Here is a 26,222-nt window from a genome sequence, read left to right on the forward strand (position 1 = left end):
GGCCGAGGTAGGTGGATCGTTTGAGCTCAGGAGTTCAAGACCAGCCTGCGCAAGAGCAAGACCCCGTCTCTACTAAAAAAGAAATTAGCTGGACATCTAAAAATATAGAAAAAATTAGCGAGGCATGGTCGCACATGCCTGTAGTCCCAGCTACTTGGGAGGCTGAGGCAAGAGGATTGCTTGAGCCCAGGAGTTTGAGGTTGCTGTGAGCTAGGCTGACGCCACGGCACTCTAGCCAGGGCAAAAGAGCAAGACTTCTGGAAAGAGTTGGAACCCATTCTACTAAGTATCCCAAGAGTGGAAAAATAAGCACCACATGTACTCATCATCAAATTGGTTTCACTGATCATCACCTAAGAGCACATTTAGGAATAACATTGATCGGGTGTCGGGCAGATGTGGGTGGGGGAGGGGATGGGTGTATACACACATAGTGAGTGCGATGCGCACCGTGTAGGGGATGGACACGTTTGAAGCTCTGACTTGGGAGGGGGGAGGCAAGGGCAATATACGTAACCTAAACTTTTGTACCCCCACAATATGCTGAAATAATAAAAAAAGTTAAATTAAAAAAATAAAATAAAAAAAGAATGGGAGGAACATATCAACTTTGGGAACACCCAGGAATCACACATACAGTGGTTTTCAATTCTAGTAGAAGTACACATGAAAAATAAAAAAGAAAAAATGGTTTTCAAAAATTAGTATATCATGTAATCCTAGCACTTCTGGAGGCCAAGGAGGGAGGATTGCTTGAGGCCAGGAGTTTGAGACCAGCCTGAGCAAGAATGAGACCCTGTCTCTACAAAAAATAGAAAAATTAGCCAGGCCCGATGGTGCATGCTCATAGTCCAGGAGGCTGAGACAGAAGGATCACTTGAGCCCACGAGTTTGAGGCTGCAGTGAGCTCTGATGATGCCACTGCACTCTAGCCAGGGCAACACAGTAAGACCCCATCTCAAAAAAATTAGTCTATCAGAAAGTTTAAGGCAACACTTTGAAAACAGAATAACCTTGTCCTGTGAGACACTTGCTCAATGGTAAATACTGCAAAGAAAGCTAAAATTAGATTTAAAAGCAGACAAGCAAAAACCCACAAAGAACAGTACTAGACTGCTCTGGTCAGTCATGGCCTGGCCAGGAGAGAAACGAACAGCACTGAGTGGCGTCTCCTCTCACCACTTTGACAGGGGACGGACAGACACATACACACACACACACACACACACACACACGTTCTCTCTCTCTCTTCCTCCATAAGGGTCAGACCAAATTTCAAAGGAGCCATGTACCAACTAATTTAGTCTGTCTTCATTCTTCGAAAAGCCGAATATCCTGGAGTCTAGAGTTTCTAGTAAAAGAGAAAAATGGCTCATGCTGGCACTCTTAACTGCTGTCAAAGGAATCCCCTCCCTTAAACTCCTTAGGTGCAGTCCCCACATAGCACCCAAAAGCTATAAGAGGATGCACTTCTTGGTGTTCTTCTTTCTGGCAGGGTAAAGCACAGCCCGGATAGCTTCTGAAAATACTTCACGCACCCCATCCTGCCTCAGGGCCGAACATTCCAAATACTTCACAGCCCCTACCTCCTTAGCCAGGGCAATGCCCTGCTGAGGAGTTGTGGGCACTAGGCTCTGCTCCTTCAGCTTCTTCACTGTTTCAAAGTCATCCCGCAAGTCACTCTTGGTGCCTACCAACAGAATAGGTACATTGGGGCAATGATGGGAGACCTCTGGGTGCCACTTTTGCCTCACATTGGCATAAGAGGATGGGTTGCTAATGGAAAAACAAATGACAAAGATATTGGTCTGAGGGTAGCAGAGTGTTCGAAGTCGGTCATACTCCTCTTGGCCAGCAGTGTCCCACAGGTTCAGGCTGACGATTTGGCCATCCACAGATGTCTGGGCACTATAGTTGTCAAAGACAGTGGGGATATACTCATCAGGAAAGGCATTTGTTGTATAACTGATAAGGAGGCAGGTTTTACCTACAGCCCCATCTCCTACAAGCACACATTTGACTGTCTGCATTCTTCCCTTGTAGTCCTATGTATAAGAAAGAAAGAGAAAGAATGTTCAGATATTTGGTCAATTTAGGGATCCAATGCTTTATAAATATTTCTCTCTGAGGACCCCTCCACTCTCTATCCCCTTAATGCTATAGAAGAGTCAGCTGCAAAAGTTTGTATAGGGCAAGAGATTTTACCCTGGAGTCTATGGACTGCCAGAGGATAAGTTTTACTAGCTGTGTACAATATTATGTATATGTCCATAAGTGAATTTTTCTGTAAAGAAGATCCAAAGCTGTCATCAGATCCTCCAAAAAATATTAAATTAAAAAAAGCTATAAGCCCAAAAAGATTAAAAAAAACATTCATAGACACAGGCATTTATGTGAACATTGTTGTCATATGATCCAGATACACTGTATCGAAGGTGCTAAAATTTTTTTTTTTTTTTTTTTTTTTTGAGACAGAGTCTCACTCTGTTGCCCAGGCTAGAGTGAGTGCCGTGGCGTTAGCCTAGCTCACAGCAACCTCAAACTCCTGAGCTCAAGCGATCCTCCTGCCTCAGCCTCCCGAGTAGCTGGGACTACAGGCATGCACCACCATGCCCAGCTAATTTTTTCTATATATATTTTTAGCTGTCCATATAATTTCTTTCTATTTTTTTAGTAGAGATGGGGTCTCGCTCTTGCTCAGGCTGGTCTCGAACTCCTGAGCTCAAACGATCCGCCCACCTTGGCCTCCCAGAGTGCTAGGATTACAGGCGTGAGCCACCTCGCCCGGCCGAAGGTGCTAAAATATTAATATTCTAGGTGCTCAATAAATTGTAACTAATTTAAAAATTGGTATAGAAAGGTTTCCAAGGTTGAAACAAAAGAAACATGGTTCTCACTTTGGGTCTGTGGCTATAGACTCAGCAAAGGAACCTCCATTCCTGAAAAACAGTGACATTATAATACTGGAGAGAAAGGCAGACAAGTCAGGCTGAGCCATATAGAGAAGTGATTACCTGTCAAGGGTCTGAAGTCAGACTGACTGGAGTCGAAAACCAGTCCTCCTTCTAAGCTTTGTGAACTTGCACAAGTTTTTCACCTGAGGGTTAAATGAAAGAACGCATGGGTAGTACTTATCCATCCTCATTAAGTACTTAGGCAGTACTCATTAAGTGTTAGAAGCTAGAATGACTTCTTAATAGTTATTCTTCTACTATTCTACTACCAGGGAAGGCAAAAATTCGGTAATATGGTTATAATGCTAGACAAACCAGGGGTCTCATCCCCTCTAAGTAAACTAAAGGTCATAATACAATAATCTTGTCCATTTCTTCATGAATCAAGTACTTCAGAATAAATGGTATGACAGAGATAATCTCCAAGAAGCATGTTTACTATGAGTTCCTATATTTATACCCCCATATTAATACCCATCAATGTCCTACACTCAAATTCGGCCCCAAAGCACTCCATTTTCTGTAGGTTCTTTTAACTACTGCACTAATTTCAGATCCAGTCCTTACAGCATTAAATTCTTCAAGTTGTCAGAACATGGAAGAAAGGGGATAGTCATATGTATTTGGTTACAGAAAAAAATCTGAGAATTAATTTCCCACCTTGAGGATTTGTGGGAATAGATACATTCTCCGTCCTATTGTCAGAATAGCTAAGATCTATATTAGGCCCATATCATAGGCAAAAACAAAATAAACAAAACACCTCATTTTGGGTTAAGGTGAAGAAAACTGGCCTTCAGAGCATGCTTCCCATAAGCCCACTAGGGGTAGCTCTCTCCCCACAAAGAACCAATTCTGAGCAGCTAGGCCTTCTACCTAGAAGTCATCTAAGTTGTCTTTAGCACAGGTCCCACAGCTAAAAGAAATCCAGAGCATGTAAGTTTATATCTGGTAGGCGACCACCCCAGAGTATTTAATGACCATCAGCTCCTTATCTTTTTCAGATTTAAAAAAAAATTTTTAATTTTTACTGATTGACAGTTTTCAGAAACTGTCTTTTTCCATCTAGGAACAGCCATAAGTAATCAAACACACAAGGTCAATAGAAACAGGGCAATGTTACCACCACATACCTTGAGGATAGCCTTCTTTGACTTTGCCGGTATGGATTAATTTCTTTCTCCTCTGAATTCCTATAGCAATTACAGCCTAGCCTCCTCATACAGTGTCCAACACCTCTGCTCCAAGTGACTGCATTCAGAACAGTGAAACTCAGGGGATTGCTGAACCAGAGTAAAACGCTTAGGCACAAAGACTGCTTTGCACCCCAAGCTCAGCTCTTTATAACTAGGAAAGGGCATGTACACTCATTTCTATTTCCAATGTTCCTGGCATATACGGTGTGCACATAGTGGACACCCAAGGCACACTGATGGCTGAGGGGCTAGATAACGAAATAAAGCCAGAACATTCCAGCTCTGAGAGAAAACCCAAAGCAGTATCAATTTTCTATCAACAGCCTCACCTCTAGCACACCTTCTATGAAAGGGAAGGTTCAACAAAAAGCCCAGGTATTGGGGAGGGGGAGCTGCTTTGTATAATTCACCTATTTGTTCAGCACACATATTCATTATACTATTTTCTCTATTCGTGTGTATGTTTGAAATTCTTCATAGTTTAAAATCTCATACAAAAATTAGCCAGATGGTGGCGGTACGTGCCTGTAGGCCCAGCTACCTGGGAGACTGAGGCAGGAGGATCACTTGAGCCCAGGAGTTTGAGGTTTGCAGTGAGCTGATGATGCCACCGCACTCTAGCCCCGGCAACAGAACGGGACCCTGTCTCAAAAAAAAAAACAAGTCTCAAAATAATGCTAAAAATCAAAATAACACTTGATGCTCAGACATCTCACCATGTGATTCCCTGCACCACCTAGCGACTCTGCAGAGTCCCCACTAGCAAGAAGGCTCTTACTAGATGCAGCCCCTTGACCTTGGACTTTTCAGCCTCCATAACTGTAAGAAATAGATTTCTTTTCTTAATATATTATGAAGTTTCAGGTATTCTCTTACAAGCAACAGAAAATGGACTAAGAAAATTGGTACTGAGTCTGACTTAGTGAGATCTGTGAGAAAAAAAAGAAAACTAGTATTGAGAAGTGGGGTGTTGCTGATAACAATGGGTGTATACCTACATGATGAGTACAATGCGCACTATCTGGGGAATGGACACGCCTGGAGCTCTGACTTGGGGGGATAGGCGGTACATGGGCAACGTATGTAACCTGAACTTTTTGTACCCCGCATAACAAGCTGAAATAATAATAATAATAATAATAATAAACTCCCCATGAAACCCAATTAAACCTAACTAAAGTACTTCCAAAAAAGAAAGAAAAGAAAATATGGAAGTGGCTTTGGAACTGGGTAATGGACAGAAGCTGGAAGAATGTGCAGGGGCAGGCTAGAAAAAGCCCAGATTCTCATGAAGGTTTAGAAAAGAAGACGACTAGGGAAAGTTTAGAACTCCTTAGAGATTGGGTAAGTGATCAAGGCCAGAGTGCTGTAGAAGTATGGACAGTAAATGCCATTCTGACAAGGTTTCAGATGGAACTGAGGAACTAGGTATTGGGAACTGGATTAAAGGCCATCATTATTATAAATTGGCAAAGAACTTGGCTGAACTGTGTCCATGCCCAAGGGCTTTGTAGAAGTCTGAACTTGAGAATAATGAAGTAGGGTATCTGGCAGAAGAAATTTCTTTTCTTTTTCTTTTTTTTTTTTTTTTTTTGAGACAGAGTCTCACTCTGTTGCCCGGCCTAGAGTGCCGTGGCGTCAGCCTAGCTCACAGCAACCTCAAACTCCTGGGCTCGAGCAATCCTCCTGCCTGAGCCTCCCAAGTAGCTGGGACTACAGGCATGTGCCACCATGCCCAGCTAATTTTTTCTATATATTTTTAGCTGTCCAGATCATTTCTTTCTGTTTTTTTTAGTAGAGACAGGATCTCGCCCTTGCTCAGGCTGGTCTCAAACTCCTGACCTCGAGTGATCCTCCCACCTCGGCCTCCCAGAGTGCTAGGATTACAGGCATGAGCCACCGTTCCTGGCCAGAAGAAATTTCTAAAACCAAAGTGCTCAGGCTGCTGCTTGGTTACCTCCAACTGTGAACTGCTAGAGAAAAGGGACATATGGAAAACTGGCACCCTGGCCAGGCGGTAGAGAATGAGAATAGAAGGATGTGGGGCTTCCTAAAGAGATTAGCATAACTAAAAGGGAGCCAGGTGCTAATAGTCAAGACTATGGGAGTAAGGCCCCAAAGGCATTTCACAAATCTTTGTGGCTGCCTCTCCATTCACAGTTCCAGAGGCCTGGGGGCGCAGAACAGTTTCTGAGAACAGGCCAGCAGCACTGCTGCCTAGCTCCACCTCCACCTCAAGAGGCAGCTCCAGAAAGCACAAATTGTAAACCTTAATGGCCTCCCCAGGGCGCTAATTCTGCAGTGTAGCAGGAAGTAAATGCTGTGGCAGCATGGCAGCCTCCACCCAGATTTTAAAGGATGTCATCTAAAGCCCGGGGACAAGCAGAGACTTGTCTCGGGGCAGAGCCACTGTGGAGACCCCTACCTAGAGTAATGCCTAATGGAGCCATGGGAGCCAGACCACCACGAAGCCCCCAGAACTGCAGAACTACTAACCAGCCAGGGAGAGCTGGGTAGACTGAGCCCAGTGAAGCCATCAGGGCAGGTCTGCACAAGGCCTTGGGGCCCAACCCCCACACGGGTGTGCTGCAGATGCCGGACAATGGAGTCAAGGGAGAGTATTTTGGAGTCTGAAGACCCAGTGTCTGCTCTCTTGGGTTTCGGACTTGCTTGGATCCTGTTACCCCTTTCTTCTTGCCTATTTCCCCCTTTCGGAATGGGAATTCATACCCTATGCTCGTCCCACCATTGTATCTTGAAGTAGATAACTTGTTTTGATTTTTACAAACTCACAGATAAGACTTTGGGGCTATGGGGATGGAATGAATTTGTGAGGAGGACATGAGTTTGGGGGGTAGGGCGCCAAGGGCAGAATGCTATGGTTGAAATGTCCCCTCCAAAACTAATGTTGAAAGTTAATCCCCAATGTAGAAGTATTGAGAGGTAGGGCCTTTAAGAGGTGATTAACTGATCATCACCTAGGAGCACATTTAGGAATAACACTGAGATGTGGGTGGGGGGAGGGGATGGGTGCATACATACATAATGAGTGCGATGCGCATTGTCTAGGGGATGGACACGTTTGAAGCTCTGACTGGGGGAGGGGGCAAGGGCAATATATGTAACCTAAACTTTTGTACCCCCACAATATGCTGAAATAAGAATAAAAAAAAATAAGTGACTTTGGGATTAAAAAAAAAGAGGTGATTAAATCATGAGGGCTCTTCCCTCACAAATGATAATCCATTCATAGATTAATAAATTAAAAGATGGGAGTTGGACTGGTGGTTTTATAAGAGGAAGACAGACCTGAGTGAGCACTCTCAGACCCCTCGACGTGATTCCCTGAGCCACTTCAGGGCTCTGCAGAGTCTCCACCAGCAAATAGGCCGTTACCAGTTGTAGCCTCTCTACCTTGGACTTCTCAGCCTCATAATCATAAGAAATAAATTTCTTCTCTTTATAAATTAAAAAATAAAAAATAAAATAATACTCTTTTTAAAAGGTTGGGGGCTCTGAGAGAAGGCTGGGAGATACAAAAGAAAGGCCAATATTTTAGGTTGTTCATCACATATATGAGAAGAGCTTGTTTACCTCAGCTCCAGCATCTGGCATTATGCTGTCCTGTTAAGGAGCATGCACAGCTTTCCCCTCATCATCACCACTGTCCATCCTCTCTCCCAGACACTACACTGGGCAATCGACTGCTAGGAGGGACTTTTAAAAGGGGGTTTTAAAAAAAGACACCTCAAATGCTAGGAATGCTAGAAGCTTACAATTTTGAGCTATATAAAAAAGCAAACAATAATACACAAAGAAAAAAGTTGCTATGGAGAATCAAAGGGAAACTAAAAATTGAGAGCCTGTTATAGGCATTGTAGTACGTACTTCCACATACCTTATCTTATTTAAGCCTCCCAGGTAGCACTGTGAAATAGCAGCTCCGAGATCCTCAGGTATGCCTAGAAGATTGTAAATTGGGAGAGCCCTGAGCTGTAGAGACCCCAGAAGGCTGCTTTCTGAGTTAGTCCATGTGAGCAGCTCTGCCCCAAAAAATCCAGAACCTGGGGCCTTGGGGCCACATAGGGTGTTCTGGATCCTTGAGTGCGGCCTTGTTCTGTGAAGTTTGGATACAGTCAAGGGGCTGCACTCAGGGATGCATTCAGGGATCCGAGGGCCACACGTGGCCTTGAGGCTGCAGGTTCCCCACCATCATATTCTTAATCTTGGTATTACAGTTTCTTCTAAGTCTTCCGATCTCATCTAATAAAGCATCCTTCACATACACAATCTGCCTAGTGGTCAATTTTCTCCTAGGCTAGACACAATACGAAATATCAACAACAGTCAATACAAGAGTGCAGCTCAAAGTAGTACTGTTTCCAACACATTCTCCAAGTCTCAACCTTCCCACAAGTCTGATTCTATATCTCCTAAAAATCGCTTTCTGGGACTTTCTGAAACCAAAACAATTCAGTAGCGGGACCGCATTTTTATTTACTGTACTTTCTGCAACTTAGTTATCTACTAAATTGGGGGAGCTTTTCACATTGAACACTGATTTCTTTGGTTCAAGACAGATCAAAGGAGATTCTAGGACACTCAGGGGTGAAGGAAACCACGTGAACACACCCCAACCTTGAGCCAGGGAAGACTATCTTGCATTTGGAAACTTAACCGGAGGAAAAGCAATCCTAGTGACCCATCAAGACACCAGAAGCCCGTTCGGCACTTCTCTCACATCCTTCTCCATTAAGGGTAGTTGGTCCCGGGGCTTCATATGGACTCGTGAGCCTGGGACAGAGAGGTGCCTTGCACTGGATTCCCAAATGGGAAGAGCTGGCTCAATCTCCCCAACAGACACACACCTCACCGCACCCTCAAATTCCTTCCACCCAGGGAGTGTATCACATATACTAAGGCAACTGTCCCGGGGGATGGGGAGACTCAAGGAGAGAAAATCCGAGTTGGGGATCGGCTGTTGGCGGGGGGGCGTCGCAATAAACGTTACCCGGCAAAGTCCGACCGTCCTCCAGCGCCGTTCAGCCGCGACTGGCGGAGCCTCCCTGGAGTCTCGCGTTGGGATTGGCAAACTCGGCGAGCTCCGCGCCACATCCGGGATAGCGATCGGAGTCCCACCCCGTCATCGGACGCAGTCTCCACTCAACGCCCCGAGCCCTCCTGGGAAGTGGAGTTCTAGGTCCAGCCTCGCTATCAGTAAGTCACAGGCTTCTAAACTACAGCTTCAGGTAATTGAAGACTATTTAGATCGCGACGCCAGTACAAGTTATTTGGTCCGGGAGTCCCTAAGTCTCACCTTTCCCTTGGCAAAGTCAGACTACCCCTCCTCCCCAGAGACCCCAGGTCATGTACCCTCCTTAGGACCAATATTAACATAACTAGGCAGATTCTCAGAGATCTGAGAAACGATTTGAAAAAATGGAGGCGATAAAAGACGATGAGATAAAAAATACATAAAATAATCCAAAAAAAAAAAAAAAAAAGCCAGGCGCGGCGGTGCGCTAGTCTCAGCTACTCGAGAGACTGAGGCAGGAGGATCGCTTGAGCCCATGAGTTCAAATCCAGCCTGGGAAATTTAGCGTGATTCTGTCTCTAAAAGTAATTAATTAATTCTTTTTTTTTAAAAAAAAAAAAAAAAGACAATGAAGTAGTGAGCAAATTAGAGTTGCTTTCTGTCACTATATATTTGTTTTAATTTCATAGAATTTTATATAAATAAATGCACTCTTTTAAACAGCATTATTAAGATAAATTCACACACTATACAGTTCAACCATTTAAAGTGTACAGTTTAACAGTTTTTGGTATATTACATTATCAATTATTTTAATTGTAGTAAAATATATGTAACATAAAATTTGCCATTTTAACCTTTTTTAAAAGTGTACAATTCATTTTTTTTTTTTTTTTTTTTTGAGACAGAGTCTGGCTCTGTTGCCCGGGCTAGAGTGGCGTAGCATCAGCCTAGCTCACAGCAACCTCAAACTCCTGGGTTCAAGTGATTCTCCTGCCTCAGCCTCCCGAGTAGCAGGGACTACAGGCGTGCACCATAATGCCAGGCTAATTTTTTCTTTTTTTAGTAGAGACGGGGTCTCACTCTTGCTCACGCTGGTCTTTAACTGAACTCCTGAGCAGCTCAAGCAATCCTCCCCCCTCAGCCTCCCACAGTGCTAGGATTATACGTGAGGAGCCACCAGACCCCACCAGGTTAAAGCTCTTTTTTTTTTTTTTTTTTTTTTTTTTTTGAGGCAGGGTCTCTCTCTCTCTGTTGCCTGCAAGAGTGTAGTGGGGTCATCATACCTCACCACAACCTCACACTCTCACATTGCTGGGCTCAAGCGATCCTCCTGCCTCAGCCTCCCAAGTAGCTGGGACTACAGGCTAATTTCTCTATTTTTTGTAGAGACGGAGTCTCGCTCTTGCTCAGGCTTAAAGTTCTTTTATTACCCTTCTTCCAGTTATCCCACATAGAATGATGTGATTCCGTGTTCTCTGTGCCTGTGGCTTCCTTCCATCATCATGCCCTCTTGGGTGATCCCTCGGTCCTTACTGTCCCACCCTCTACTCCTGGAGATCCTGCAATAGTAGAGGAGGGTTCCTCTACTATTCCCAGCCACTCCCACTTCATTTTTTTAGGCTTTCCAAAATCTCACCGTTCCAGCCAGCAGTACACACAGATGAGGCCAATAATCAATCCCATGGAGCCGATGGGGATAAGCACAGCTTCCAATGCAAACAACGAAGGATTATCCCCACTTGATCTTGGCCAAAAGGCCGAGAAGTGATACGACGAAGGATTCTCTATAGGATTGATAAAGACGCATTCATTCAAAGGTGTTCATAATAAAGTTAACTGTAAAAAAAAGCAGGTTTAAAATAATTGTTAAGTGTAAGTGTTATATGTAAAAAAATCAAAAGAATATCAATTATTAACATTTTGATGTTTCTTTCTTTTCTTTTTTTTTTTTTTTTTGAGACAGAGTCTCACGCTGGTGCCCGGGCTAGAGTGCCGTGGCGTCAGCCTAGCTCACAGCAACCTCAAACTCCTGGGCTCAAGCAATCCTACTGCCTCAGCCTCCTGAGTAGCTGGGACTACAGGCATGCGCCAACTGTGCCCAGCCACCACTTGATATTTCTAAAACTTTCATCACTCTAAACAGAAACTCTGCACCCATTAAACAATAACCCATTCCTCCCTTCTCCCAGCCTCTGGTAACCTCTAATTTGCTTTCTGTTTCTATGAATTTGACTATTCTAGGTACCTCATATAAGTTGAATCATCCACTATTTCTGTGTGTGGCTTCTTTCATTTAGCATAATGTTTTCAAGGTTCATATATGTAGCATATATCAGTACTTCATTCCCTTTTAATGGTTGAATAATGTTTCATTGTATGGTTATAGCACATTTTGTTTATCCATTTATCTGATGGACATTTGGATTGTTTTCAACATTTGGATATTGTGAATAATGCTGCAAGGAACTCGGCATACAAGTATCTGATTTCGGCCGGGTGCAGTGGCTCACGCCTGTTACCCTAGCACTCTGGGAGGCTGAGGCAGGTGGATCGCTCGAGGTCAGGAGTTCGAGACCAGCCTGAGCAAGAGCAAGACCCCGTCTCTACTAAAAATAGAAAGAAATGATCTGGCCAACTAAAAATATATATAGAAAAAAATTAGCCGGGCATGGTGGCGCATGCCTGTAGTCCCAGCTACTGGGGAGGCTGAGGCAGTAGGATTGCTTAAGCCCAGGAGTTTGAGGTTGCTGTGAGCTAAGCTGACGCCACAACACTCGCTCTAGCCTAGGCAACAGAGCAAGACTCTGTCTCAAAAAAAAAAAAAAAGTATCTGATTTCTTTGATTTTCCCTATTTTATGTTTCATTTTTTTTTTTTAAATCACACTGTTTATTTTTGCCTTTTGCCATTTGGTAGCATTTTACACACAGGCTTCAATCTTCAGAATACCCTGGATTCAGTAGAAAACCCTTTAAATGAAGTTTTGTACAATAGAAACTTCTCAGCAGTCAAAATTTAGAGTGTAAAAAAATACATGCAATACATAGTTTCCTGAAAACACTTAACTTTGAACAAAGCACCGAACTACACAAATGCAGAATGAAAACAGCATTTCAACTGCACCAAAAGTAGTCATCATGAAAGGTGTAAAAGTCACCTAACTTCACTAGGCACTGTTCACTTTTTAAATGAGACAAAAAAAAATATTGTCCACAAACAATATCCCAGCTCTAGGGCAGGTTTCAGAAAGTCTTCAACTTCATGCGTTAATAGCGACGAGGTGAATATGATCGAGATCTGGAATGTGATCTGTATCCTCCACGACTGTAGTAAGGAGAAGGTGACTGCCTTCTATAAATCTGATCCCTGTCTTTTTTTTTTTTTTTTTTTTTTTTTTTGAGACAGAGTCTCACTGTGTTGCCTGGGCTAGAGTGAGTGCCGTGACATCAGCCTAGCTCACATCAACCTCAAACTCCTGGGCTTAAGCGATCCTACTGCCTCAGCCTCCCGAGTAGCTGGGACTACAGGCATGCGTCACCATGCCCAGATAATTTTTTCTATGTATATATTTTAGTTGGCCAGATAATTTCTTTCTATTTTTAGTAGAGGCGGGGTCTCGCTCTTGCTCAAGCTGGTCTCGAACTCCTGACCTTGAGCTATCCACCCACCTCAGCCTCCCAGAGTACTAGGATTACAGGCGTGAGCCACCGCGCCCAGCCCTGATCCCTGTCTTGAGCAGCTCTCCATCCTCCTCCTCCACCTCCTCCTCCTCTATATGATCTGCTATAGTGGTCCCGATCATCATAGCCTCAATCATATTTGTAATAATCCCGACGCTGTGAACTGCTGGGAGGTCTTCCCATGTAAATTCCTGGTGTTGGGGTATGTGGTTTTTTTGTTATAGAGAAATCAACTCTGATCCTACGACCATCAAGCTCCATTCCATTGGCACGTTCTTTAGCTTCCTTGGCATCATCCACATTTTCAAAATATACAAAGGCAAATCCTCTTGAATGCTTAGACTGCTGGTCATATACAATAGACACATACGCAATGGGACCATATTTAGAGAACACTTCTCTTAGATCTCTTTCTGTGGTGTACAAGGTCAACCCAAATACTCCAAGACAACAGTTGGGATCAGGATTCACCCGATTCCCAACATGACGCCTGCGAGTAGACATGGGAGAATGACTGTGGCTGTGCCATCTGCGATAATCTCGACTGTAAGACCTGCTCCGGGATCGTCTATGAGAGCGGGAACGAGACCGTGACCTGGTATAATACCTTCGAGAGTTTCTTCTGGACCTAGACCTAGATTCAGATCTGGACCTGGACTTTGATCTGGAACGCCTGGAATCTTCCTTGGAGCGAGACTTTGCAGGGGTATGCCTTGCAGATTTCCCCCATCCGTGAGCACTTCCACTTCTGGAAGCAGAATGCGATTTCCGCTCGCCGTAGTTCTATTCGCGGCTTGTCGCTCATGACTCCTGGCTGCTGTCGCCGCTCGAGGTGCTTCACTTGAAGCTGACAACCTCTTGAGCCTTCTTTAAAGAGGCTCTGCCGCAGCCCCACACGACGCACGCGTTTCCCAGCCGCCTGTTTTTCTATTTTCTGTTTCATTGATTTCCACTTTGATCTTTATTGATTGGTTTTTGTTTTTTTTTTTTAGAAACCAGGTCTCACTATTATGTTGTCCAGGCTTTGCTGGAGTGCAGTAGCTATTCACAGGTGCAGTCATACTGCGCACTAGAGTCTCCAACTACTGGACTCAAGCAATCTTCCTGCCTCAGCCTCCCCAGTAGCTTAGCTAGGACTACAGGAGGGCACCACTGTTGTTTTTTTTTTTTTTCCAAGAACCAGTGCCACAGTATTATTTCTGTTCTTATACTTTGAGTTTTATTTAGTCTTCCTTTTTTTAGTTTACAAAAGTGAAAAATGAAGTAATTGTTTTGAGACTTTTCTTCTGTTCTAATATAAGTGTTTAGTGCTGAAAATTTACCCCCTCGCTACTGCTTTAGCTATGATATGTTGTGGTTTCATTTTGATTCAGTTCAAAATATTTTCTAATTTTTCTTTTTATTTCTTGGTTGACCCATGGGTTATATAAAAGTGGATTGTTTCATTTTCAAATATTTGAGGATTTTGCAGAGATCTTTCTGGTATTGATTTCTTTTTTTTTTTTTTTCTTCTCCCTCTCCTGGACAGTGTTAGAATCTGTTATTGATTTCTATAGAATGCACTATAAATGTCAACCAGGTCAATTTGATTGATAGTGTTGTTCACATCTATTGTATCCTTATTGATTTTATGCCTACTTGTTCTATCAGTTATTGAGAGAGGGTATTGAAATCTCTGACTGAAATTGTGGATTTGTCTATTTCTCCTTGCAGTTTATCAGTTTGGTTTTTGTTTTGTTTTTGAGACAGAGTCTCATTCTGTTGCACTGGGTGGAGTGCAGTGGCATCATCATAGCTCACAGCAACCTCTAATTCCTGGGCTCAAGCGATCCTCCTGCCTCAGCCTCCCAAGTAGCTGGGACTACAGGCATGCACCACTACACCCTGCTAATTTCTTTCTATTTTATCAGAGACGGGGTCTCACTCTTGCTCAGGCTGGTCTTGAACTTCTGAGCTCAAGAAATGCTCCTGCCTTGGCCTCCCAGAGTGCTAGGATTACAGCCATGAGCCACCACACCCGGCCTATAGTTTTTGATTCATGTATTTTGAAGCTCTTTTATTAGGTGCACAAACATTTAGGATCATTATGTCCTTTTCATTAATTGACCCCTTTATCATTATGAAATTACCTTCTTTATTCCTGGTATCTCTGCCCTGATATCTATTTTGATATTAATAGTTCAGACTAGTGTTAGCCTACACATCTTTTTACATACTTTTAACCTATTTGTGCTCTTTGTATTTAAAGAGTGTTTCTTGTAGGCAGAACAATGGTTGGGTCTTGCTTTTCTACCCAATCCAATCATCTCTACCTTGTAATTGGGATGTTAAGACAGACCATCTATGTTTAATGTGATTGTTAATATGATTAGGTTTGAGTCTATCATCTTGTTTTCTATTTGTCCCATCTCTTATTTGTTCTTTTTCCTCTTTTTCTGCCTTATTTTGAATTAATCAATATTACTTTTATTCCATTTTATCTCCTTTGCTGGGTTATTAGCTATACTTCTTTGTTTTGTTATTTTAATGGTTGCTTAAAGGTTTATAGTGTACAGCTTTAATTTATCGTAGTCTACCTTCAAGTATTATTATGCCACTTCACAAAGGGTACAAGAACCTTACATTAATATATAATACTTCCATTTTTCCATTCCTGAACTTTATGCTATTGTCATGCATTTTATTTTACCCCACAATATTTTGTTATTTTTATTTGAACAGCCAATTTTTTTTCTTTTTCTTTTGAGACAGAGTCTTGCTCTGTTGCCTGGGCTAGAGCGCCATGGCGTCAGCCTAGCTCACAGCAACCTCAAACTTCTAGGCTCAAGCCATCCTCCTGTCTCAGCCTCCTGAGTAGCTGGGACTACAGGCACACACCACCACACCGGCTATAGTTTTCTATTTTTGGTAGAAACAAGGTCTCGCTCTTGCTCAGACTGGTCTCGAACTCCTAACCTCAAGTGATCCTCCCACCTTGGTCTCCCAGAGTGCTAGGATTATAGGCATGAGCCACTGCGCCCAGCCTGAACAACCAATTTTTAATAGATTTTATATCTTAGAGAAGTTTTAAGTTCACAGCAAAATTAAGGAGAAAGTACAAAGTTCCCATTATTCTCCCTGCCTCCACGCGTGAGCCACCGCGCCCGGCCATCTTTTTTTTCTTTTGAAACAAGATCTGTTGCCCAGGCTGGAGTGCAGTGGCCTCATCATAGCTCACTGCAACCTGAAACTCTTGGGCTCAGGGGATCCTCCTGCCTCAGCCTCCCAAGTAGCAGAGACTAAAGGCATGCATAACCACACCTGGCTAATTTTTTTTTTTTGTAGAGATGTGGTCTCACCATGTTGCCCAGGCGGGTCTTGAACTCCTGGCCTCAAGAGATCCTCCTACCTTGGCCTCCTAAAGTGCTGGGATTACAGGTGTGAGCCAGAATATAGTTTACATACCATAAATTCATTCAAGTGTACCATTAAAAGAATTATAATAAATTTATGAAGTTGTACTGTGATCAAAATCTGATTTTAGAACGTTTTCATCACCCCACTAATTCCTCATGCCCATTTGCAGTCACTCTCTATTGTCTTTTCAGAACACTTCACTCAAATTGGATCATACAATAGATCATCTTTTGTAGCTAGCTTCTTTCATTAGCATAATGTTTCTGAGGTTCATCCACATAGTAGCATGTATCAGTGCTTCATCTCCTTTTATTGCCTAATTGTATTTTTCTTTTTAAAATCAAATGTATTGATAGAGGAAGTCATGGAGTGAGCGTGATGTCTGTAGTCAAGGGTTTGATGCCATCTTGAGAAGGTGGCTGATCATTATGAAAATCCTAGAAATGTGGGATCCCTTGACAAGACATCTAAAAATGTTGGAACTGAATTGGTGGGGGCTCCAGCATGTGGTGATGTAATGAAATTACAGATTCAAGTGGATGAAAAGGAGAAGATTGTGGATGCCAGGTTTAAAACATTCGGCTGCGGCTCCGCAATTGTCTCCAGCTTGTTAGCCACTGAATGGGTGAAAGGGAAAACGGTGGAGGAAGCCTTGACCATCAAAAACACAGACATCGCCAAGGAACTCTGCCTTCCTCCCATGATACTGCACTGCTCCATGCTGGCTGAAGATGCAATCAAGGCCGCCCCGGCTGATTACAAACTGAAACAAGAACCCAAGAAAGGAGAGGCAGAGAAGAAATGAGCCTTCAAGTCATGTCAACTGTTTGCCCACCCACCGTGCAGTCACCTTAGATGTTCAGAAGCCCAGATACACACAGGTTTTGCTGTTCACATTGTGACTCTAATGAAAGCAAAATACACTTTAATTGTCCTGAATCCTGTGATTTCTTTCAGCTCATGTTTATCGCCTTAACCCAGTTTATGTGTATTTTGAATTGTGTATGTGGCCTCAGAATTGAAATCAATAATGAAGTCTCAAGTTTTGATAGCCTGTGAAGTACATAAATATCTTAATTTTACCTGAACTGATTTTGGGGAAATTACCAGTAGAATGCCTTGGTGTGATTATTTGATAGAACCAGTTATTTTACATAAAACAGATCTGCTTATATGTTATAATAAATAAGAACGTAAGATGAAAAATAAAATAAAATAAAATGTATTGAAGTATAATTTATATACTATTTTTTTAGCTGCCAATTTATATACTATTAAATACTCTTTTCATCTCCTTCACTTTGACCTGTGGAAATAAATAAATAAATACTCATTTCCAATTTATAGTTTCAAATTCTATAGTTTGATGAGTTTTGACAAATGTATACACACTTTTAATTACCACCACAATCAATTTTCATCACCCCAAATAATTCCCTTATATTTCTTTTCCTTTTTTTTTTTTTTAGACAGAGTCTCACTCTGTTGCCCGGGCTAGAGTGCCATGGCGTCAGCCTAGCTCACAGCAACCTCAAACTCCTGGGCTCAAGCGATCCTCCCGCCTCAGCCTCCCAAGTAGCTGGGACTACAGGCATGCGCCACCATGCCCGGCTAATTTTTTCTATATATACTTTTAGTTGTCCAGATAATTTCTTTCTATTTTTAATAGAGACGGGGTCTTGCTCTTGCTCAGGCTGGTCTCGAACTCCTGACCTCGAGTGATCCTCCCTCCTCGGCCTCCCAGAGTGCTAGGATTACAGGCGTGAGCCACGGCACCCGGCCTTTCCCTTATATTTCTTTGCAATCAACCCCTACAACCCCTAGCCCCAGACCACTGATCTGCTTTCTATCACTAAAGATTAGATATGCCTTTCCAGAATTTCATACAAATAGAATTATATAGCACATACTCTTTTGTGCTCACTTCTTTTGCTAAGCACAATGTTTCTGAGACTTATTCATGTTGTTGAACAAAACAGTAGTTCATTCCTTTTCATTGCTTCGTAGTATTCCATTGCATGGGTATGTAACAATTTGTTTCTAGTTTTTGGCCATATGGCTAAAGCTGCTATGAATATTTCCCAATAAGTCTTTTTGTGAACACATTTTCATTTCTCTTGAGCAATACCTAGGAGTAGAATTGTTGGGTCGTTACATAGATGTATTTTTAACTTTGTATATTTAACATTATAAGAAACCACCAAATAGTATACCAAAGTGGTTGTACCATTTCACACTCTAGTGTATGAGTGCCCCAGTGGCTCCATATCTTCACCATCATTTAGTATTGTTAGTCATTCTAGTGATATTTCACTGTGGTTTTTATTTGCATTTCCCTGATGACCAATGATTTGAGCACCTTTTCATTTACCTATTGGCTATTCCTATATATTCCTTTTTGAAACTTTTTTCTTTTTTGAGACAGAGTCTTGCTCTATTGCCCAGGCTAGAATGCTGTGGTGACAGCCTAGTTCACAGCAACCTCAAACTCCTGGGTTCAAGCGATCCTCCTGCCTCAGCCTCCCGAGTAGCTGGGACTACAGGTATACGTGACCACACTTGGCTAATTTTTTCTGTTTTGTTTTTTTTGTTGTTGTTGCCCAGCTAATTTCTTTCTATTTTTAGCCTCGCTGTTGCTGAGGCTGGTCTCGAACTCCTGACCTCAAACAATCCTCCTGCCTCGGCCTCCCAGAGTGCTAGGATTACAGGCGTGAGCCACCACACCTGGCCTGCCTTTTTGAAATGTCTATTCTAATCCTTTATCCCTTTTGTTATGAGATTGTTTCTTATTTTGAGTTGTAAAAGTTCTTTATATGTTCTGGATACAAATCCTTTGATACAAGGGCTGTCAGGAAGGTATCCAGCCATTGTTAATATAAGGAAAACAGTTTGCCCGACATGGATGTAACCTGGCAGCCAAGGCGAGCCGACTGTAATGCGCATGCGTAAACAATGACTACTTCACTGTACTAGTCAGTGGGGCGCTAGACGCCGTTGAGTGAGCACGTGTACCGTGTGACTGTGGCATTCAAAATGACTGAGTGAGTAGAACAACGAATCTGCATCAAATTTTGCGTTAAGCTTGAACATTCTTCCCCCTTAACTATTCGGATGATTCGGAAGGCTTTCGGGGATGATGCAATGAGTGCAGCGCAAATAAAAGTGTGGCACAAGCACTTCAAAGATGGTCGAAAATCTGTCGAAAGTGCGAAAGTGATCCAGGTTCTGGAAGGCCTGCAATAAGCAGAATACCTGAGAATGTTGAACAGGTACAGGTTAGGTTAAGAGATGCTGGGAGAACTGTGTGAGGTCTCAAGGTGCCTACTTTGAAGGGGACCAAGGTGTCATTGTCCTATGTGCAATGTTTCTTGCATCTTGTATCTTCTTCAATATGTCTCTATTTTGCATACTATATGGCTGGATACTTTCTGGACAGCCCTCGTACATGTATTGTGAATATTTTCTCCCAGTGTGTGGCTTGCCTTTCATTTTCTTAAACAAAATAGCAGAAGTTTTTAATCTTGATGACGTCTAATCAAATTTTTCTTTTTGCTTAGTGCTTTTTTTGTCCTCTTCTGTATAAGAGATTGTTTATTTTTATTTTTTGATTTGGCAGGTGAGTTGTTACATACTCCTTAGCAGGATCCGACTTCCATGACCACCGTTCTACTCCTATATTCTTGTATATTTTATAGTTTTTATTACTATTGTGAATGGAATTTCTTTTCTGTAACATTTTCTACTTACTGCTTATATTTAGGAAAGTTGTTGATTTTGGTGTTATATTTTATAAGTGGTCATCTTTCATATAAATTTCTTTGTGTAATAATTTGTAAGTTGATCCTCTTTGATTTCCATATCAACTAGAAATAATGACAGTTTTGTTTTTACTTTGCCAATATTTATACCTCTTATTTTGATTTCTCATTTCACTACATTGGTTAAGATTTCCAGCATAACACTAAATGGTAGCTAAATGACCTGTGAAGGTCTGTGATTAGGTTTCAGGGAATAAGGAGACTGGAGAGAAGCTAGAGATACTACAAAGGAAGAATCAATAAAACTGAGTAACTGAATAAAGGGTCTTAAAGACAATTATACTTTAGAAATAACTAGGATTTCAAGCTTAGCAACAGGGAAAATGAAGTTGCCATTATCAGAAGTGAGGAACTAAAGACAGTTATTTTGGGGGGAAGATAGTAAGTTCAATTTATCTATTATTATTATCATTTATTTATTTATTTTTAGAGACAGGGTCTTGCTCTGCCACCCAACCTGTAGTGCAATGGTGTGATCATAGTTCACTGCAGCCTTGAACTCCTGGACTCAAGAAAACCTCCTGCCTCAGCCTCCTGAGTAGCTTGGGCCACAGGCATGCGCCACCATGCCTGGCTAATTTTTCTCATTTTTTTTTTTTTTTAGAGATGGGGTCTTGCTATATTGCCCAGGCTGGTCTCGAGCTCCTGGCCTCAAGCCACCCTCCTGCCTCAGCCTCCCAAAGTGCTAGGATTACAAATGTGAGCCACCACACTCAGCCTAAATTCAATTTTAGAGATGTTCAGTTTGAATTTATGATGGAGTTTTCATGCAGAAATATCCTGGAGGCAGTTAGAAATAGAGAACTGGAGTTTGGATGAGAGGTCTAGACTGGAGATGAAGGTTTTAGAGTCATCAATCAGCAGAGGTGATAGTTGGAACAATGACGTGGATTAGTTATCTGAAAGAAGGAAAGTTAGAGAAAAAGAGAAAAGAATTTGACATTGGGCCTGAAGGGTACAGGCAGGAAGAAGTAGAGGTGCCAAGAACAAAATAGAAAAGAAGAATTTCCAATGGAAGAACATCTAGAATATTAATAGTTTTAAAAATTATAAGGAACAGTCAACAATGTCAAATAGAAAAAGAGAGCTTAAGGAAAACAAGAAGTTAGAGTGGGGGAGCTTATGAAATTGGCAGTGAAAATGTGTATAGGCAGGCAACTATAAAACATTTTTTAGATACTCATGGTAAACTAAACATACATTGGGTATTAGATGACACTAAGAAATTATAAATTTTATTGGGTGTGATAATGGTATTGTGATTTTATTTTTTAAGTCTTTATCTTTTAAAGATATAAACCAAAATATTTGAAAATAAAATGATATGATGTCTATGATCTGTTTTAAAATACTCCAGCAAAATCTTAATAATAATAATCAACATAACTGGAAGGGATAGATAAAACAAGAACAACAGGATATTGATCATTATTGAACTAGGTGTTGGGTATATGGGATTCATATACTATCCTCTCTCCTTTGTGTATGTTTGAAATTTTCCATAATGAAAGGTTTAAAAAACGTATAGGTTGGAAGGACCTCCGAAATACATTGTTAAGATACAATCAAGATTCAGAAAAATGTAGATTACATGGTATCATTTGTCTAAGAAAAAAAGAAAAAGAAAGACTACACGTATTTGTTTGTGTATGCATAGAATATGTCTTATAAGATACATAAGAAACTGTTAACATTAGTTGTTTCCTATAAGGAGCACTTAATGGCTTGGGGACAAGAGTGAAAAGGGAGAATTTTTATTTATTTATTTTTTTCTTTTTTTATGGGTCTTCCATTGAGGACCGGAAAACCTGCTAGACAAATTCTAAAAGAGCTGTAACACTTGGGAGATTTTTTAAATTGTACATCCTCTTAAACTTTTTTGAAACCATGTAAATATTCAAAACAGTAAATATCATTAAAAATAAATAATTTCTCCTAGCACTTTGGGAGATAGAGGCGGGAGGATCACTTGAGGCCAGGAGTTTGAGACCAGCCTAAGCAAGAGTGAGACCTCGTCTCTACCAAAAATAGAAAAATTAGCCGGGCATGGTGGCATGTGCCAGTAGTCCCAGCTACTTGGGAGGCTGAGGCAGGAGGATTGCTTGAGCCCAGGAGTTTGTGGTTGCAGTGATCTATTAATATAATGACGCCGCTTCACTCTAGCTCGGGTGACAGAGCAAGACACTGTCTCCAATAAATAAATAAATAAATATTGATAATATGGCTGTGACTTTTGTACAATTGTTAAGAAAGAATTCCTAAAATAAACGAGCTATAGAGCTTGGCATGGTGGCACATGCCCTGTAGTCCAGTCCCAGCTACTCTGGAGGCTAAGGTGGGAGGATCGCTTGAGGCCAGGAGTTTGAGGCTGCTGTGAGCTATGATTGTGCCTGTGAATAGCCACTGCACTCCAGCCTGGGAAACGCAGTGAGACCCTGTCTCTATAAAGAAAGTATAGTGTAGTCAAGAATTTTAATAAGTCTAGGGGCTGGGCACCGAGGCTCACGCCTATAATCCTAGCACTCTGGGAGGCCAAGGTGGGAGGATCCTCGAGCTCAGCAGTTCAAGACCAGCCTGAGCAAGAGCGAGACCCTGTCTCTACTAAAAATAGAAAAATTAGCCGGGCATGGTGGCACGCACCTGTAATCCCAGCTACAAGGGAGGCTGAGACAGGAGGATTGCTTGAGCCCAGGAGTTTGAGGTTGCAGTGAGGTAGGCTGATGCCACAGCACTCTAGCCCAGGTGACAGAGCAAGACTCCGTCTCAAAAAAAAAAATTAGTAAGTCTAGAACTAAAATCTTAAATAATTTTACAAAAACATTAGAGGTGGGGAAGAAATTTAAGGGGAGAAGTAAATTAATTATTGTTATATACAGAAAAATGTAAGTTTAAATATGTTTTTTTAAAAAATAGGAGAGTAATTTCTAGTTGACTAGAAATAGGATCTAGAACTAGAGGAAAACAGGAACAAAATTTGATCAGTCAAGCAAAAGTCAGGAGGTGAAAATACAAGAAACAATAAAACATCATACATAGAAAACATGAATTAAGATGGTAGCATAAAACCTAAGATATTAGTGAAGACAATAAATGGGAATAGATTAAATTTCTCTATTTAAAACAGAAAGACTCTAAAAACTGAGTTTTTTAAACAAAATCTAGGTATTTATAGGAGACATGACTAAAACAAAATGACACAGAAATATTGAAAATAAAAGTATAAAGACACACCAGGCCAAAAAAAAAAAAAAAAAAAAACACACAAAAGAAAACCAAGAAAGCAGGAATGGCAATATTAATATTAATATCAGACAAAGTAGGATTCAAGGCTAAAGGTGTTAAATGGTATAAAAGAGGTACCATTTGTTTATAATGGCAAAGGGTACAATTAACCAAGGGGGAATGGAAGATACAGATGTTATTGAACTTTACACACAGAACAACATAGTATTGAAATATATAAAATAAAAACTATTAGAAATTCAAGACTATGACAAAGACAAAATCACAATAGGAGCTAGCATAACTATCAGACTGACAGATTCAAAGAGCTAAGTCAGGTAAGGATGTAGAAGTTTGAATATTACAAATAACTTTTTGGCTTTGATAGACTTTTGTAGAACTTTGTACCTCCAAATACACTACACATTCTTTTCAAAGGCAGAGAATGGTTACAAAAATTAATCATCTTCAAGTTGACTCATGAAGAGCACTAAATAAAAAATTAATTAGATACTAGCTGGGCAAAGTGGCACACACCTGTAGTCCCAGCTATTTGGGAGGCTGAGGCAGGGGGATGGTTTCAGACCAGGAATTTGAGGCAGTAGTGTGCCATAATCACGCCTGTGAATAACCACTGCATTCTTGCCTGGGTGTCATAGTGAGACTCTCTCTCTAAAACAAAAGAAAAAATTATGTACTAAGCTACAAAGAAAATAGTAGTAAATTCCAAGAAATCAATACCAGCTAGACATCATGGAAGAGGGCAGAATAGGAAGCTCCAGGAATCCATCCCTTCACTTAAACAATTATTGAGCTAGCATGAACTGTCTGAAGTAACTGTTTGGAATTCTGGAGTCTAGTGGAACACCTGCAGCTCTAGGGGAGAGTTTGATGAAGAGGCTTATAAGTTTTGGTAAAGTTCTTGAAATGTTGGCCTTTCACATAGCATTATTCACAATGGCTAAAATGTGGAATCAGCTTAAGTGTTTATCAAGGGACAAATGGATAAAAAAAGATGTGGTGTATGTACACAATGAAATATTATTTAGCCATGAAAAAAAAGTAAATTTTGTCATTTGCAGAAACATGGATGGATCTGGAGGACATTATTTTAAGTGAAATAAACCAGGCACAGAAAGACAAATATTGCATTTTCACACTCATATATGGGATCTAAAAAAAAATTGATCTCAAGGAGGTAGTGAATAGAATGGTGGCTACTACAGATTGGTAAGGGTGGTGGGAAGGGGTAATGAAGAGGTGTTGGTGAAGGGGTCATTCTGTTAAATAGAAGGAAAAAGTTCTAGTGTTCAATAGTATAACTATAGTTAACAATAATTTTTTTTTTTTTTTTTTTTTTTTTTGAGACAGAGTCTCGCTCTGTTGCCCGGGCTAGAGTGAGTGCCGTGGCGTCAGCCTAGCTCACAGCAACCTCAAACTCCTGGGCTCAAGCAATCCTCCTGTCTCAGCCTCCCGAGTAGCTGGGACTACAGGCATGTGCCACCATGCCCGGCTAATTTTTTCTATATATATATTTAGCTGTCTATATAATTTCTTTCTATTTTTAGTAGAGATGGGGTCTCGATCTTGCTCAGGCTGGTCTCGAACTCCTGAGCTCAAACGATCCGCCCACCTCGGCCTCCCAGAGTGCTAGGATTACAGGCATGAGCCACCGCACCCGGCCAACAATAATTTATTATATTTCAGAATAGCTAGAAGTTTTCAAATGTTCTCAACATAAAGCAATGATAAATGTTTCAGGTGAATCATGTCCCAAGTACCCTGATTTGATCATTATATGTTATATGCTTGTATCAAAATATAACATGTACTCCATGGATATGTACAATTATCATGTATCAATAAAAATTAAAAAAAAAATCCCAGTGGACTTTTTGAAGAAATAGAAAACCCACCCTAAAATTCATATAGAATCTGAAGGGAACTTGAAAAGCCAAAACAATCTTGAAAAATAAGAAAAAAATTGAAGGACTCACATTTCCAAATTTCAAAACTTACTATAAAGCTGTAGTAATCAAACAGTGTATACTAGCATAAAGACAGACATATAGACCGATGGAATAGAATAGAGCCCAGAAATAAGTCTTCACATATATGGTCAATTGATTTTTTAAAATTTTAAATTGTAAATTGACAAATTATAGTTGTATATATTTATGGGGTACAAAATGATACTACAATTTATGAATACAACGTGGAATAATTAAATCAGGATGATTAACATATTCATCACCTCAGATACTTATCATTTTTTTGTGGTAAGAACATTTGAACTTTACTTTCAGTGATTTCAAAATGTACACAATAAATTTTTATTTACTATATTCAACATGCTGTACAACATATGTCAAAGAAGAAAACATCATTCCTAATTGAGGCTTTGTACCTTTTGACCATCATTTCACCATCCCCCCAACACCCCCCCACCTCTGTTAAACACCCTTCTACTTTCTGCTTGAGTTTAATTTTTAAATTTATTTCCATTTTTTTGAGACAGAGTCTTGCTCTGTCACCCAGGCTAGAGTACAGTGGCATGATCATAGCTCATTGCAGCTTCAAACTCCTGGGATTAAGCGATTCTCCTGCCTCAGCCTCCTAAGTAGCTAGGATTACAGGCGCAAGCCACTGTGCCTAGCTAATTTAAAACAATTTTTTTTTAGAGATGGTGTCTGGCAATATTTCCCAGGTTGGTCACAAACTCTTGGGCTCAAGAGATCCTCCTGCCTCAGCTTGGCCTCCCAAAGTGCTGGGATTACAGGTGTGAGCCACCATGCCTGGCCCAATTGTTTTAGATTCACATATGAGTAAGAACATACAGTTTCTGCAGCACTATTCACCATAGCTAAGTTATAGAATCAACCTAAGTGTCCATCAACAGATGAATGGATAAAGAAAATG

At 41.1% G+C, this 26,222-nt stretch overlaps 2 protein-coding genes, 1 non-coding gene and 1 pseudogene across 5 annotated transcripts; 1 reads left to right on the top strand and 3 right to left on the bottom strand.

The window, feature by feature from the left end:
• Positions 1-717: 717 nt before the first annotated feature.
• Positions 718-9,194, bottom strand: LOC138378165 (rho-related GTP-binding protein RhoG-like). Of its 3 annotated transcripts, XM_069463479.1 has the most exons (4): positions 9,162-9,194; positions 8,049-8,112; positions 3,015-3,097; positions 718-2,045 (listed from the first exon to the last, which is right to left on the bottom strand). In XM_069463479.1, exon 4 carries the CDS (start codon positions 2,028-2,030, stop codon positions 1,455-1,457), a length of 576 nt encoding a protein of 191 aa, XP_069319580.1. In that variant the 5' UTR covers positions 2,031-2,045; positions 3,015-3,097; positions 8,049-8,112; positions 9,162-9,194; the 3' UTR covers positions 718-1,454. The 3 variants fall into 3 exon arrangements, with proteins under 3 accessions (XP_069319580.1, XP_069319579.1, XP_069319581.1); XM_069463478.1 differs by lacking the exon at positions 8,049-8,112 and having other exon boundaries at positions 9,162-9,191; XM_069463480.1 differs by lacking the exons at positions 8,049-8,112; positions 9,162-9,194 and having other exon boundaries at positions 3,015-3,103.
• A 3,155-nt stretch (positions 9,195-12,349) lies between these two features.
• On the bottom strand, positions 12,350-13,415 carry LOC138378296 (transformer-2 protein homolog beta-like; annotated as a pseudogene).
• Positions 13,416-16,193: 2,778 nt separating this feature from the next.
• LOC138378966 (iron-sulfur cluster assembly enzyme ISCU-like) lies at positions 16,194-17,068 on the top strand. Its single transcript, XM_069464260.1, has 2 exons — positions 16,194-16,217; positions 16,679-17,068. Exons 1-2 carry the CDS (start codon positions 16,194-16,196, stop codon positions 17,066-17,068), a joined length of 414 nt encoding a protein of 137 aa, XP_069320361.1.
• A 4,793-nt stretch (positions 17,069-21,861) lies between these two features.
• Positions 21,862-21,923, bottom strand: LOC138379318 (U7 small nuclear RNA). The gene has a single exon (XR_011232087.1). It is a non-coding gene; the product is annotated as a U7 small nuclear RNA (small nuclear RNA).
• Between the last annotated feature and the right edge of the window lie 4,299 nt (positions 21,924-26,222).

The sequence above is a fragment of the Eulemur rufifrons genome, chromosome 30 (assembly GCF_041146395.1).
Source record: "Eulemur rufifrons isolate Redbay chromosome 30, OSU_ERuf_1, whole genome shotgun sequence".
In the NCBI taxonomy this organism is placed as follows: domain Eukaryota; kingdom Metazoa; phylum Chordata; class Mammalia; order Primates; family Lemuridae; genus Eulemur; species Eulemur rufifrons.

What these genes read in the sequence shown, in the direction of transcription:
- LOC138378165 (XM_069463479.1), bottom strand. Translation starts at nt 2,030, where the DNA reads ATGCAGACAGTCAAATGTGTGCTTGTAGGAGATGGGGCTGTAGGTAAA.
- LOC138378966 (XM_069464260.1), top strand. Translation starts at nt 16,194, where the DNA reads ATGTGGTCTCACCATGTTGCCCAG. An exon ending in GGTCTCACCATGTTGCCCAG is followed by an intron (nt 16,218 to 16,678) that starts GCGGGTCTTGAA and finishes CATCTTGAGAAG; the next exon opens with GTGGCTGATCATTATGAAAA.